We start from the raw sequence: 15,244 nt of genomic DNA, 5'->3' as shown, positions 1-15,244 counted from the left end.
ATGACATACCTGAATTAAAATAAATATAGCTCCTGAGAACAGTGTACCACAGGCACAATTAAGGTCTCTTTGGAAAGAAGACAATTGGCACTCTACTAACAATCAATCAGAGTTGATAATGCTCAAACAAATAAAAAGTTATAAAAGTTGAAGTGCCTCATAAATAATGTGAACTACAAAGAATGTTTTATTATTTCATGTACAAATATATAAAAATAGACCTGGAGGAATCCAATTAGGTAAAGGATTGAAAGCCACAAGTCTCATCAGTTTATATTTCAAATTTGAAGAAGATATAATGAAAAATGGGGTTCCTGCAAGCTTTTTTCCAAGACTATGTCAGTTCCCTTTCTCCCTCCCCCTGCCTGAGGCACATCCCCAGAAATGACATCCCCAAGCTAAAATAATTGTAGTTGTTGAACAATGTGCTCTACATGCACAATTTAGACATATTTAAAAAGAAGACACTTTAGAGTTTATTACCCAAATGTAAAAGTTGAAAAAACTTACACAGATTTTTTTTTATAGAATTTAAAGTGTCTTGAAAATAATTTGTACTGCAAGTAACATTTTATTATTTTATGAAAAAATAAATGAAAACAAACCTGGAGGAATCCAGTTAGGTAATTGAATGAAAGCCACAAGTCTCATCAGTTTATATTTCACATTTGAGGAAGATATTATGAAAAATGAGATGTCCAGGTACCAAGAAGCCTCCTTGGATACCTCAAAAAGCAACCTAATGACCAAATGTTATGAAGGGTACTGCAAGCTATTTTAGTCATCATATACACTGCTCCATGCTTTTTCAATTATAAAATAATCCACACAACCATAAGTTCTTTATACAAGTGATTTATTTGCACAACAGAACAATAAAAATATAAGTCAAATATAATGAAATATTTAAAAAAATAAATATATAAAAAATAACTGAATTTCTTTGCAACAGAAAAGGCAAAGAAAAAAAATCTACAATGCTGATGTCTCCGGCAAAATGCTAAGTCCTGTTTATTCAGTGCTGGTCATGCCAAACAGCGAAGCAGTCACGCTTTGGCTGAAAGCACAATGGTGTTGAACAAGTCTTGCAAAAAACAGGAATTTTTTTGGAACAAATCCTGCACTCACGCCTTCCTTTGGTGCTGTCTGAAGCAAAGTTCCCTGGTAAATGGCGAGTCTCATCTTTGTGGGATGGAGGAGATGAAGGAACATCAGCACACACCAACACAGTAAGTTCCTCAACAAGACGTTCTCTGAATTGTTTCTGTGTCAGTGGCTTCTGGTTCTTCATACAGGCCATTTGACGTTGGAGTATAAAGGCATTGACAATGGCTATGTCCACGAAGTGGTAGAAGAAGGTACGATACCACTTTCTTGTTTTGTGTGAGACTGAGTAGTAGCCAATGAGTGCATCTGAGACATCTACTCCACCCATGCACCTGAATAGAAATAGAAACAGTCATATTTTAGAATACATTTTCAGAAATGTACTTGATATTCAATATAGATGAAATATAAACAAGTAAAATTGACACTACTGAATATATTTTACAAACCTGTTATATTCTGCAACACAGTCTGGAACAGGTACATCCAAGGTTTCCCACTGTCCATTTCCACCTTTCACTTTCCTCTTCACAACACTCCCTCCGCTGCCTCTGTGAATGGTGGAGCACATCTGTACCTCTCTCGTGTCCTTCCATTCCACAAACAGCAAGTCCCCTTCTCTCAGCCAATGATGTGTGCCACGAGGAGCTTTTTTGAGAAGCTTGTTCATGCCGGTTTTAGGGTAGCCTATCCTGTTGGACCGAATAGTTCCACAAGCCCAGATGTTTTTTTTCAGGAGATCTCTAAACAGAGCTGGACTAGTGTAGAAGTTGTCAACAAACAGTCTGTAGCCTGTTCCCAACATCTTCTCATCAACCAGTGCCATGACAGACTCATAACTCAGTCCTTTGTTCTGTGGAATGGGTGCTGCAGGTGATTTACCCTCATAAACAAAAAAGTCCCATGTGTATGCACACAGCGAGTCAGCAAGCACAAACAGTTTATATCCCCACTTTGTTGGCTTGGCCTTCATATACTGCTTTAGTCCATTCCTAGCTTTTGATGCCACCATCCTCTCGTCAATGGCAATGTTCTGGAAAGGATGGAAAAAGTTCTTACATGCATCTCTCAGCTCCTGGTACATTGGCTTGATCTTGCAGAGACGGTCATATGCAGCTGTTCCTTTTTTGTTGTTGTTTTCGGCATCCACCTTGGGATCACTGAGATGCAGTGCAGAGGAGATGGTAAAGAATTTCCTTGAAGACATGACTTGGGCAGGAAAGGCTATGTGGAAAATGTTGGATTTCCTCCAGTAATCCGTCAGCGAAGGCACTTTTACCAGACCCATGAATATAACAAGTGACAGATAAGCATATAAGTCATTCAAAGAAATATCTTGCCACTGTTTTTGTTCTTTTTGCTGAAGTGTTCCATAGGCATTTGTGTTTTGCACGATTGTCTGCAGCATTGACGTGGATATGAAGAGCTGGAACAACTGCAACACAGTGTATGATGCTGTGAGGATCAGCTGTGGGCCTGGTGTTCTAAATGGTCTGAAGACTGCAGGCGGTGGTGTAATGTCCTCGTCAGTTGAACAGTTCCACTTTTCTTTAGGGGTGCTTGGGGACACAGCGGGTAAGGACTTGGTTTTTCTGCTGCTCTTTTTGCCTCTCCCTTTTACTGGTCGATTCAGGTCTAAAACAGCAAGTGCAGATCTTGAAGAATCTGAGAGCTTGCATCTCTTTTCTGCTGGTTGGCTGGTGCTTGGACGCCACTCTTCATCTGAAGATTCAACTTGATGGCTGTTGCATGGGAAAGAATGGAAAAATAATTACACTGTAAAAAGGAATACGCTATATTTACTCAATAAAATTGTGGCAACAGATTACAAGCAATATTATTAATTAAATTGAACAATTTAGAATTGAGTAATAATTAGTCAAATTAATTCCTTAAAAGGTAACCATTTAAAATGAGTAAAATTTACATTTAAAAAAATAAAAATATCGAAATAACAGACAGAGGTCAAAGATGAATTAAGAACTCTTTATTTGTTATTGGCAACATTGAAGACACCTGATGTTAACAAGCAGAATCACTGAAGGAGAAAACCGTAAGTGTAAGTCACCGTTATGGTGATCAGTGTTTGTTTTAGTTGGGCTCTTGACCTTAGATCATTAACATTAGATTTTGTTTGGCTGCTGTACCTGAGTTATAACAGCCAGATGAACAAAGCGAAAAGGTGATCTGATGGTGTTGGTTGTGTTTTAACATAATCATTATTTCACCTGAATCGCTGAACTCATACAGAGCCCAATGTCTGAGTTGTGTTTATTTCATTAATTATAGCAGCACTGTCCTTGTACAGCATAATATGTTTAGCCTTTTCAATGAAATCCAAATGATAAAAAAAATAATAAAAAAAAAAAAAAATTATGTAGGTACACACAGGCATCAAGATTTAGCGTATGAATCTCAGCAATGGTGACAAACAGATCACCTCTGATCATAAGCTCATTATATATTCATGCAGCAATGCATGATGGGAGCCATGAATGAGTTTTGATTGGTGGAACCCAGAATGAACTGCAACATGCTTCATAAATGTCACCATTGTTGAGATTCACAGGCTGATTCTTGATGTCTGTGTATTTAAAAAACAAAATCAAAATTTGTTTTATATATATTAGATATATTATATAATTAATTATAGCAGCTCTGTCCCTGTACAGTATAATATTTTTAACTATATGAGTTCAGAGAATCAGGTCAAATGATTGTGAAATAATGATTTTGTTAAAACACAACCAACACCATCAGATCACCTTTTCTCTTTGTTCATCTGGCTGTTATAACTCATGTACAGCAGCCAAACAAAATCTAAAGATAATGATTTAAGGTCAAGAGCCCAACTAAAACAAACACTGATCACCATAACGGTGACTTACAATTACGGTTTTCTCCTTCAGTGATTCTGCTTAGAGTTCTCAACGGGCCTGAAAATAACAACCCGACCCGACCCGGCCCGTGGCTTTTAAAGCCCGGACCCGATGTAACCCGACACATCAACATGAATTATCTGGCCGAACCCGGCCCGCGGCCCGACGCCGCGTCGGAATTTTTTTTTCTCATACACGTATTATCATGACCAGCAGACGGAAATTCAAATCAACCTTTAATGTTCACGCCTTTTAACAATACAAACAACTGAAACAATAAACTTTAAATATATAAATAGGCTGTAGTAGCGACGGTGAATTCACCTGAGGCAAGTTTACTTTTCACCAACTCCATCTTCTTCTCCAGGCTAAACGCGTGCATGCAGCGGCGTCAGGTCTGCCCCCGCCCCTCTCCGTGATGCGCTTGCACGCAGCAGCCAGACTTTCTTTACGGTGAACAGCAGCGATGATTAATAAATGTTTGTTTTTTTTCACTGACTGGAAAAGATTAAGCCCGAGGTCCGACCCGACCCGAGTCATTTGATTATATTTTCGAACCGAACCCGGCCCGAACCCGCGGGTCCCGTCGGGTTTGTCGGGCCGACCCGACCCGTTGAGAACTCTAATTCTGCTTGTTAACATCAGGTGTCTTCAATGTTGGCAATAAAAAATAAAGAGTTCTTAATTCATCTTTGACCTCTGTCTGTTATTTCGATATTTTTGTTTAAAAAAAAAAAGTAAATTTTACTCATTTTAAATGGTTAACTTTTAAGGAATTAATTTGATTAATTATTGCTCAATTCTAATTTGTTCAATTTAATTAATAATATTGCTTGTAATCTGTTGCCACAATTTTATTGAGTAAATATAGCGTATTCATTTTTACAGTGTAGCACCGCATGTCAAGTAAATAATTCTGTATAGTTTTTATGTGGCTGGCCATTCAATCAACAATCAAACTTATGGGCAGCCGTTTAGACAGCATTCATACTAAAACTTGCCCATTCAATCAACAATCAAATTGATGGGCAGTCATTTAGACAGCATTCATACTAAAGGTCATCCATACAATCAAATTGATGGGCAGTCATTTAGACAGCATTCATACTGATAGTCGCCCATTCAACAATCAATGGCTGGTGATGGCCAGTGATACAGACAGCATTCATATGGATGGTCAGACATAGAACCAACAATCACACTGATGGCCGGCCATCACACAGTCCATTTGTTTTATAAGGTAAATGCATTGTGGTCTGAAAAGATGATGCTACTTTATTTCTATTTGTATATATTGGACAATTGTATAGTTGTTTAGTTATTTCTGTAATTTTTCCTAGCACAAACACACTATATATATATAATTTTTCCTAGCACAAACACACTAGGCTATATATATAGTGTGCTAGGAAAAATTACAGAAAAAATGTCGTCTATTTATATTTATACTGTATAGGACAATTGTACAGGTGTTTAGTTGTTTCTGGGTTTTATTTTTCCTAGCACATACACTAACGTTGTAGATATATAAATATATAGATATATAGTGTGTGTGTGCTAGGAAAAATGACAGAAACAACTAAACACCGGTACAATTATCCAATATATAGCCTACAAATATAAATAGATAAATAAATACATATAAAGTAGCATTATCTTTTCAGACCACAATGCATTTACCTTATAAAACAAATGGGAAAACAAACACACACTCACTCACTCACTCACTCACTCTCTCTCTCTCTCTCTCACACACACACACACACACACACACACACACACACGTATAATATGTGCATGTTACATAATGTATATAGCAACTCACCGATATAAAACTGGATCATCTTTTCCGTCCTCAAGCATATCACCCTCGTCGCTGTCTTCACTCTCCTCAATTTCGTCATCGCTGCTTCGAGTGATCTCAAATAAAACATCTTCAGCAGAAAACAACTTCTTCTGACGATCCATTTGATAAGATAATCCGTCCAGTAAGAAAGACGCGAAAACAGATGTTGACTGGGGAACCGTCTTTTTGCTATGGCGAGTTAGCTGTCAAATTACGGGGGTGTGGTCACAGCCTACGTCGCAGGTTAGCTCCTCAAGCGGAATGGAGAGTGACTGATTCAAATAAATAAATAAACATCTTGTTCGCGAGGAATTTAAACTTCCCGGGTATCGTTGGAATCGTGCACTGATTGGCTACATTTTCTATTAGTCATATAATTTCAATTCTTTCATTGGCTTTCGTTGTAAAGACAAAATAATAGGATCAGCAGATCATGACGCCAAAAAAACTGACCGCAGTGTTTGGATATTTTGACCTATATATTGCCTATCTTCGTATTTGTGTGTGTGTGTGCGGTCTTAATTTGTTCATTACACTCTAAGCAACACACCCATATAACGTTTGGCTACCGGGAGTCTGTTTTTTATGCATAATTTTATTGCATAACCGACAAGTATGATACTTCACCCTGAAGAAACTCGATGTAAACAAAGGAATAAACATCGATATTACAACGTTATTGTTTCTTTGGACTAAAAATGCTCTATGGGATGTTATTCAGTGGACCCTCGCCTTTCCATTCAATCTGGAACTTTTAGCAGTGGATGCGTGTGTGGCTCGTTATTACGACACTACTGGTATGTACTCCGTTTTTGATTACGTGTGTTTTGATCTGTACTGCTTACATAAATGCAAGAAATACATTCGTTATAAGCTTTTCATCGTAAAACAGAGCTCTATCATCGATGCTTGAGGCTTAGACCTTTAAAATGATATATAGTTTGCCAATATTAATGATGTTCTTTCACGTTAAATCCATTCATAAACATTAAACTAGTGGGAAAAAAAAACGCTTCAGTGCGCCCGCGCACTGGCAAAGGTTAACAGGTTAATGAGTTCAGTGATCAAGTTCAAATGATGATTGTCATAATATAACCAATACCATCAGATCACGTTTTTTCTTTGTTTTCAATTGACTGTTATAAAACAATAACAGCAGACAAGCAAAGTCTAAAGTAAATATATATGGGTCAAGAGCCCAACTAAAGCAAACAATGATCACCATAACGGTGGCTTACAATTTGAGATTTTCTCCTTCAGTGATTCTGCTTGTTAACATCAGGTGTCTTCAATAATGCTCAATCATCACTAAATTAATCACTTAATTATCTCATTAATTTTAACACTCTTGAGTGTTAATTTAACACTCATATTTTAACACTTTACACTCTTGAGTGTGGACTCATATACACTCCCAGGAGTGTTAATTTAACACTGGAGTTTTTGCTGTGTATTAATGTTTATCTACAGGATCCCCTCAAGGCTGTTCTTTCACCATTACTATACATTTTGTACATCAATATGTGTCAAAGCTCACATGAAAACAGGATATTTATTAAGTTTGCTGATGACACAGTGATAGTGAGTCTGCTACAGGGGGAAGAGTCTGGTCACGGTCCAGTTGTGAATGATTTTGTGACCTGGTGCGATGATTCTTATCTAAAGTTAAATATTACCAAAACGAAAGATATGATCATTGATTTTAGAACACACGCTGTTGATCACGTCACTACGACACTCAAAGGACAGGTTGTGGATCGTGTGTAGAGTAATAAATATCTTGGCACAGTCATAGATTCAAAACTGTCATTTGAGTTGAATTGTGAAATGGTCTGCAAAAAGGGTCATCAACAAGAGTTGCCTCAGGAAACTTGCTAAATTTAACATTGACAGACACAGGCTGACTTTGTTTTACTTTGCTTTTATTGAATCTATTATGTCATTTTCCATTGTGGTATGGTATGGAAGCCTGTCAGTGAAGAATAAGAACTTCTTAAACCAAATTGTTAAATGGGCGAGTAGGATTATAGGAGTAACTCAACGGAATTTAGGAAATATTTATACAAATCAGCTGTACAGGAAAGCAAGTGCTGTCTTGAATGATCGGTCGCATCCCTTAAGGAATGATTTTAAATGACTTCCTTCTGGTCGCCGGTTTGTGGCTTCGAGATGGAAGCCCAGTCAACACGTTGATCTCACAGTGATCTCTCCATATGACCACAATGTGAGTTCACAGTGAGCTAAAAGTGTAACCTCACAGCGCACTCGCTGTGTGCTCATTTTATGGCCACAATATGAGGTCACCCCAGCTATAAATGTTATTGGATTTGAACATTTTAGTTGAAAATGAAAATTAGGTTGACGTCTAAACATTTGATGTCAGGCTCCAACTTCATTAAACAACTCCACAAACAGCATTACCAGCTTCACTTATTACTAACCAGACTGACTTAATTTCTGTCAGACGTCTACAAAAGTTTTTTATTGAGAATTAACAGGTGTTGAACTCTGTGTTTCATTTAAAGTCACCATAACAGTGAATAGTGTTTCCATTAGTTGGGCTCTTAACTCGTATTATATCTTTTATCTTTTTTGGCAGCTGTGACAGTGTGTTTGTCAAACACATTTGCAGCAGCAAAGAAAGTTAAAGTGAAATGAGATCAGTTGATGATGGTTACCTGTTGATGGCTTTATAATCATCATGAAATAAACTGCTTCACAGAGGTAATTTGAATCTAACAACTGTGTTGTACCAATAATATATTCTCATCACAAACCCTGTGTTACTGCAGCGTGAGGTCCAACAATATTATAACAATCAGTTAGAAGATTTTAACAAACATGAACATGATAAATGATTCCACCGTGACACACAGAGATATCAAAAATCAGCACATGAATCTCAACAAGGGTGACAATATATATATATTTTTTAGATAAACAGATTAATTCATAACATCACTGAAAAGCTACTAAATGTCACAAAAAAAACAACAGCAAAAAATAAAAGCACATATTTAGAATTAAAATAATAGGACAATTCAGCTGCATAATTTATTCATGTTGCAATGCATGCTGGGAGTTTTGTACAATGATGGTACCCAGCATGCATTGCAGCAAGGTACTTTAGATTGTCACCATTGTTGAGATTCATACGTTGATTATTGATGTCTGTGTTTGTTATCGAACAGTAATTTTTCGTGCTCATGTTTGTTAAAATTTTCTAACTGATTGTTATAATATTGCTGGACCTCACGCTGCAGTAACACAGGGTTTGTAATGAGAATATATTATTGGTACAACACAACTGTTAGATTCAAATTACCTCAGTGAAACATGATGATTATAAAACCATCAACAGGTAACCATCATCACCTGATCTCGTTTCACTTTAACTTTCTTTGCTGCTGCAAATGTATTTAACAAACACACTGTCACAGCTGCCAAAAAAGATAAAAAATATAATACGAGTTAAGAGCCCAACTAATGGAAACACCAATCACTGTTATGGTGACTTCAAATGAAACACATTAGAGTTAAACCTCTGTTAATTCTCAATAAAAACTTCTGTAGACTTCTGACAGAAATAAAGTCAGTCTGGTTAGTAATAAGTGAAACTGGTAATGCTGTTTGTGGAGTTGTTTAATCCTCCTCTGCTGAGATCTTCACAGATTTAATGTCTTCTTTTCTCTTCAGTTGATTTCATCTGAGGCTGTGGCTGAAGTCAGTTGTAGTTCTTGTGTTTCTGCTCGTCTCTTTTTTCTGTTCTCTTCTTTCTTTCAGTGATTCTTTTTGTTAACAGGCTGAGATGACTTCATATTTAATATACACAGATTTTGTGGCTCAGATAAGGTCCAGTTCTGGTTTATTTCTTTGCTCTTGGCTGACATGTGGCAGTGGCATTGCTATGGCCTGCTTGTGGCCCAGATCTGGCAAACAGGAGTGGCCCACCCAAGTGCCGTAATTCCACGCTGCATGTGGGCCAGATCATCTTTCCACGTGTGCCAGATGTGGGCCGGATCTGGGCCGACACAATGTTGCTATGTGGGCCCAATTACGGCACTTGGGTGGGCCACTCCTGTTTGCCAGATCTGGGCCACAAGCAGGCCATAGCAATGCCACATGTCAGCCAAGAGCAAAGAAATAAACCAGAACTGGACCTTATCTGAGCCACAAAATCTAAAGACATTTAGTAGCTTTTCAGTGATGTTCTGAATTAATCTGTTTATCTAAAAAAAATATATATATTTTGTCACCCTTGTTGAGATTCATGTGCTGATTTTTGATATCTCTGTGTGTCACAGTGGATTCATTTTTCATGTTCATGTTTGTTAAAATCTTCTAACTGATTATTATAATATTGTTGGACCTCACGCTGCAGTAACACAGGGTTTGTGATGAGAATATATTATTGGTACAACACAGTTGTTAGATTCAAATTACCTCAGTGAAGCAGTCTATTTCATGATGATTATAAAACCATCAACAGGTAACCATCATCAGCAGATCTCATTTCACTTTAGCTTTCTTTGCTGCTGCAAATGTGTTTGACAAACACACTGTCACAACGGCCAAAAAAGACAAAAGATATAATAAGAGTTAAGAGCCCAGCTAATGGAAACACTAATCACTGTTATGGTGACTTCAAATGAAACACATTAGAGTTAAACCTCTGTTAATTCTCAATAAAAACTTTTGTAGACGTCTGACAGAAATAAAGTCAGTCTGGTTAGTACTCATACTCTTCCTCCTGTAACTCACTCTTCCTCCTCTTATACTCACACTCTTCCTCGTCTTATACTCACACTTTTCCTCCTCTTATACACACACTCTTCCTCCTCTTATACTCACACTCTTCCTTCTCTTATACTCACACTCTTCCTCCTCTTATACTCATACTCTTCCTCCTCTTATACACACACTCTTCCTTCTCATACTCACACTTTTCCTCCTCTTATACACACACTCTTCCTCCTCTTATACTCATACTCTTCCTCCTCTTATACTCACACTCTTCCTCCTCTTATACTCATACTCTTCCTCATCTTACACACATACTCTTCCTCCTCAAACTCACACTCTTCCTCCTCTTATACTCACACTCTTCCTCCTCTTATACTCATACTCTTCCTCCTCTTATACACACACTCTTCCTTCTCATACTCACACTCTTCCTCATCTTATACTCACACTTTTCCTCCTCTTATACACACACTCTTCCTCCTCTTATACTCACACTCTTCCTCCTCTTATACTCACACTCTTACTTCTCATACTCACACTCTTCCTCCTCTTATACTCACACTTTTCCTCCTCTTATTCACACACTCTTCCTCCTCTTATACTCACACTCTTCCTTCTCAAACTCACACTCTTCCTCCTCTTATACTCACACTCTTCCTCCTCTAAGTCACTCTCTGCGTCCAAACTACTTCCCTACTATATAGTAGTTGTACATATGTACACAGAGGAGTGTTAATTTAACACTGGGAATTTTGCTGAGTTTATTTGTTCCTGTGTAATTATTCATTAATGATGGAACAATATTCTAAAGTCTTGTGATGTACAGAGTTGATCTGTGTATATGGATATTTTGTCGATTGTCACCGTTGTTGAGATTCATACGCATATTCTTGATGTAATTGTTTGACTAAGACTTTCTGAAAACACTTTTTTAAAGACATCATTCTGCACGGCTGGATAACATGATGTAATTTCACACTAACTGCAAATTGAACATCATACATATACTCAAAAACTTACTCAGATTAATATTTGATGATTATATAATTATCAATAAACATCTGATCATATTTTCTCCTGCCATAACAAACATATTTTATACAAATACAGTTACAACAGCCAGAGAAAAGTCTACAGAAAAGTAAAGGGTTCAAGAGTAAATGTGCCACTAATTATTCAATGAAACATAAACATAAACCTCTGTTGAATGATCCGAGTTGTGTATCTACACATTAGTGAGTAGAAGGTTTCAACACACTTCTGTGTAAAGAGGAATAACACATTAGTATAATTACACGTGTAGTCCTTATATAAACACACAGATGTGTAAAGAAATTACACAGGTTGTGTGTTAAATTCTACACAACATGTGTCATTTTTAAAGCATTTCTTTTTACACGTTGTGTTGTTTTCGACACATAATTTTATAAGAGTGCGCCGACATTAATTATCAATGTGTATCGTATGCAGTGTTTGCTGTGTTCTCAAACAAACAGGCCTGTGTAAATAAAAGTTAGTTATACTAATCGGTGAACTGTTATCTCTTCATGAACTTTTGTCAAAAGCAGCATTATCAGTTAGGGGTTGAAGCGTGAATAACTGAATAATGTCCAGTACAGTGAGTCTGTCCAGTCATTGAGCTTGAGACATTGTCTTGTACTTTGTGTGCACTTGCATTCTGTACTCGACTATTGATTAAATGGTTAATATTTTTCCCTTTATTTTTAGAAATTCTGAGTATGTAATAACGTGACACAATTTGTGTGTTAAAATGACGTACACAACTATTGTGTTACATTTGACAACGTGTTGTGTCTGAGCACACACACTACGTGTGTTAAAACTGACACAACATGTGTAATTTTTAACACAATTTTAATGTGTCATTTTTAACACAACTCTTTTTAGAGTGTACTTATGAAAATATTGTTTTATCAGTTACACTGGACCAAGAAAATATGACAATACTTTATTACTATTGGAAACATCGACTCATTACAGGAAATATAAGCTCATCTTCTCAGAATCTATGGAGTGATAAATGTGAATAAATAATCTCAGTGTGAATTACTTCATCAGCTTTGATGGAAGGTGTTGCAGAAAAGCAGAAGTAAATGTACAGAGACAGAGTGAAGAGAGAACCAATAAATCAGCCACGAACAACATGACGCACTCTCAAATAATGAAATATATGACAACTAAGACTAAAATAATCAAAGTTGATTTATTAATGACCAACATATTAGTTTTGTGGCTTTTAGTTCTCACCTATCAGCTCAGAGCTCATTTATGCTAGTGAACTCCTTTGACATGATACATATTTAACATGTACACATTCACTTCCGAGAACATAAGCCAAAAATATTCATGATCTGCTGCTAAGGTGATTTTTGTCCAATCAAATGCTCTGAACAATGAGAAAGTCCCTCCCCTAAACCACGTGACACTGACTAGCAGGTAGCAAAAGACTATTGGACATTTCTAAAAGTGACGAGCGTTTGATATGTTCAACACAAACTTCCTGTTTCAGAGAGAAATATGTGAGAACAGGACAGAAGAAAGTGCAAAACAGCCGGTCATGAGGCCTTAAAGTCCGCATGAACCGGAAGTTGCTAACGACTTTTCTCCAGTGCTGTGACGTATTTCCCAGTGAAAAGGAATATTGAACAGAGGGCAGGGTTTTACTCTAGCGCTCCTCCTCTCCATCTCTCGCTCATAGCAGACTAACGGTTTGAGGGGAGTGGTTAAGCGTTTCCCAAACCAAGCCGTCAAACATACGTCATCAGAGAAGGTCCTCCAAGGCAGTGGGGAGGGGCATTTTCAGATTTTGATTAAAGATTACAAAGCCAAACAATTTTTTTGTGTGGATTGACTTGCATGGATGAATTGTTCACCACAAAACTAACAATTTAGGCAAACAAAGTAAATATGGTCAATTTTGAATTCATGTGGACTTTAAATAAAACATCAGAGTGTTTCTAATGTGAATGTAAGAGAGACTCACCGTGAATCATGAGCAGAAAGAAGATCAGAGGAAGAGGAGGAGCCATTCTGACCCACATCAGCATAACATTTATCTATAATACAGCATTAATATAATCATCACTTAAACAAGTATGTAAATCACCCTATTCTTAACATTTCTCATGTAAAGACACGTATGTTATATGAGCAATAATCATCAGTTTCATTTAAGTAAGAGTGTGTTTGTCTTACCGTGTTGAAGCTCATCAGATCAACAGCAACCAAATGACTGACTGTTTTAACACAAGCAGAGGTGGAAAGTCCAGGAGTCAGAAAGTAAAAGTCCTGCGGAGTTTATTTGGCTCCAGACTCAAGAGTGTTAAAGTTAATGAGATAATTTAGTGATTGATTGAGTGATGATTGAGCATTATTGAAGACATCTGATGTTAACAAGCAGAATCACCAAAGGAGAAAATCTCTTTTTTAAGTTACCATTATGGTGATCAGTGTTTGCTTTAGTTGGGCTATTGACCCTTAAACTATTGACGTTATATTTAGTTTGGCTGCTGTAATTGAGTTATATCAGCCAGATAAACAACAAAAAAAGCTGATCAGGTGGAGTTGGTTATGTTTTGACATAATCATCATTTGACCTGAATCACAAAACTCATTTAGAGCCGAATCTCTGACTTAAATGTATATTGGTCATTACAGCATCAGTGATTCTACAGAATAAGAGGTCGGGGGCAGGTAGGGGCAGGTAGGGGCGGGTCGGGGTCGGGGGCGGGGCGGGGCGGGGCGGGGGCGGGGGCGGGGCTTTAACATTTCAAAGCCGCGATATACAGAAAATCACACAAAGCTATAGAAGAAAATGTATAAAAACATTTTGGATCAATAAAACTAAGAAATAACATAAATAACTAAATAAATAACAGAAAGGCCACACTGCAGACAGGATTTGCATTTCACATGCAAATCAAATTAAATCGGCTAAATTACCTGTGCGAGCAGGCCAGCCTACAGCACAACATCGATGCACCGAAAAAATAAACAATTAATTTACTAAATTAAATTAGAACAGAATATACCTTTCTAATAAATAAAAATACAAAACGAAATAAATCAGAATCAAGTCACAAGATGAGCAAATGTGTGCAAAATGCCTAAAGTGCAGAGGAACATATATTCAAAACACAAGCCACAAATAGTTAGATTAGATAACCCTGACAGATTAATAAATAAAATTAAATTAAAAATAAAGAAATTATTAAAATAACGATAGTAGCCAGAATTTTCAACTTTGTCTTTTTAACTGCAGAAACAACAATAAATGCTAAACTGGAGAGGCTGTCTTTTTAGCTAAAAATGTTCACAGCATCCAAAAATCTAATTAGAACCGGCTGAAAAGTTTTGAAATCACTTGTACCCTACCTGATCGAGAGAACAAATCCAGTCTTTCACTCTGTCTGTGTCCGTTGGAGTCTTTTCAAATTGTGCGCGCGGATAAAATACATTCTAACGTGCAGTCTATGTGTGAAACGTGTTAACGTTGGCCGGCAGAAGTGCGATCATGGTTTTCCTGATGCTAAATCCAGCCTTGGAGAATATCCTTTCTGATGGTGTACATCCACACTTTAGATTTTCTTATCCCAGACTTTGTTAAAGATTTAAATCCTTGCCGCCAAGACGCTCCTCTGTCGGTCAC

General features: G+C 37.1%; 2 protein-coding genes across 3 annotated transcripts in view; both read right to left on the bottom strand.

Moving 5' to 3' along the window:
- The window catches only part of LOC311283668 (B-cell receptor CD22-like), a 31,691-nt gene extending 17,682 nt beyond the window's left edge, over nt 1-14,009 (bottom strand). The window contains exons 1-2 of one of the 2 annotated variants that reach the window (XM_084398223.1): nt 13,792-14,009; nt 13,580-13,652 (exon numbers count right to left, since the gene is read on the bottom strand). In XM_084398223.1, the coding sequence (XP_084254349.1) occupies nt 13,580-13,652; nt 13,792-13,806 (88 nt within the window). In that variant the 5' untranslated portion in view covers nt 13,807-14,009. The remainder of the gene's footprint in view (nt 1-13,579; nt 13,653-13,791) is intronic. The other variant, XM_084398224.1, reaches the window with a different exon arrangement.
- LOC311286884 (piggyBac transposable element-derived protein 4-like) lies at nt 555-6,148 on the bottom strand. Its single transcript, XM_084403330.1, has 3 exons — nt 5,812-6,148; nt 1,557-2,849; nt 555-1,439 (listed from the first exon to the last, which is right to left on the bottom strand). Exons 1-3 carry the CDS (start codon nt 5,952-5,954, stop codon nt 1,016-1,018), a joined length of 1,860 nt encoding a protein of 619 aa, XP_084259456.1. The 5' UTR covers nt 5,955-6,148; the 3' UTR covers nt 555-1,015.
- Nucleotides 14,010-15,244: the final 1,235 nt, after the last annotated feature.

The sequence above is a fragment of the Rutilus rutilus genome (genome assembly GCF_951802725.1).
Source record: "Rutilus rutilus genome assembly, chromosome: 2".
NCBI classification, from domain to species: domain Eukaryota; kingdom Metazoa; phylum Chordata; class Actinopteri; order Cypriniformes; family Leuciscidae; genus Rutilus; species Rutilus rutilus.
The sequence above is the reverse complement of the archived record's forward strand: the minus strand, read 5'-3'. Positions and strand labels throughout refer to the sequence as shown.

Excerpts from the sequence above, each read along its gene's own strand:
- LOC311286884 (XM_084403330.1), bottom strand. The coding sequence starts at position 5,954 with ATGGATCGTCAGAAGAAGTTGTTTTCTGCTGAAGATGTTTTATTTGAG. Across the intron at positions 2,850-5,811 it reads GATGATCCAGTTTTATATCG|CCATCAAGTTGAATCTTCAG; the intron begins GTGAGTTGCTAT and ends CCCATGCAACAG. Across the intron at positions 1,440-1,556 it reads TGTGTTGCAGAATATAACAG|GTGCATGGGTGGAGTAGATG; the intron begins GTTTGTAAAATA and ends ATTTCTATTCAG.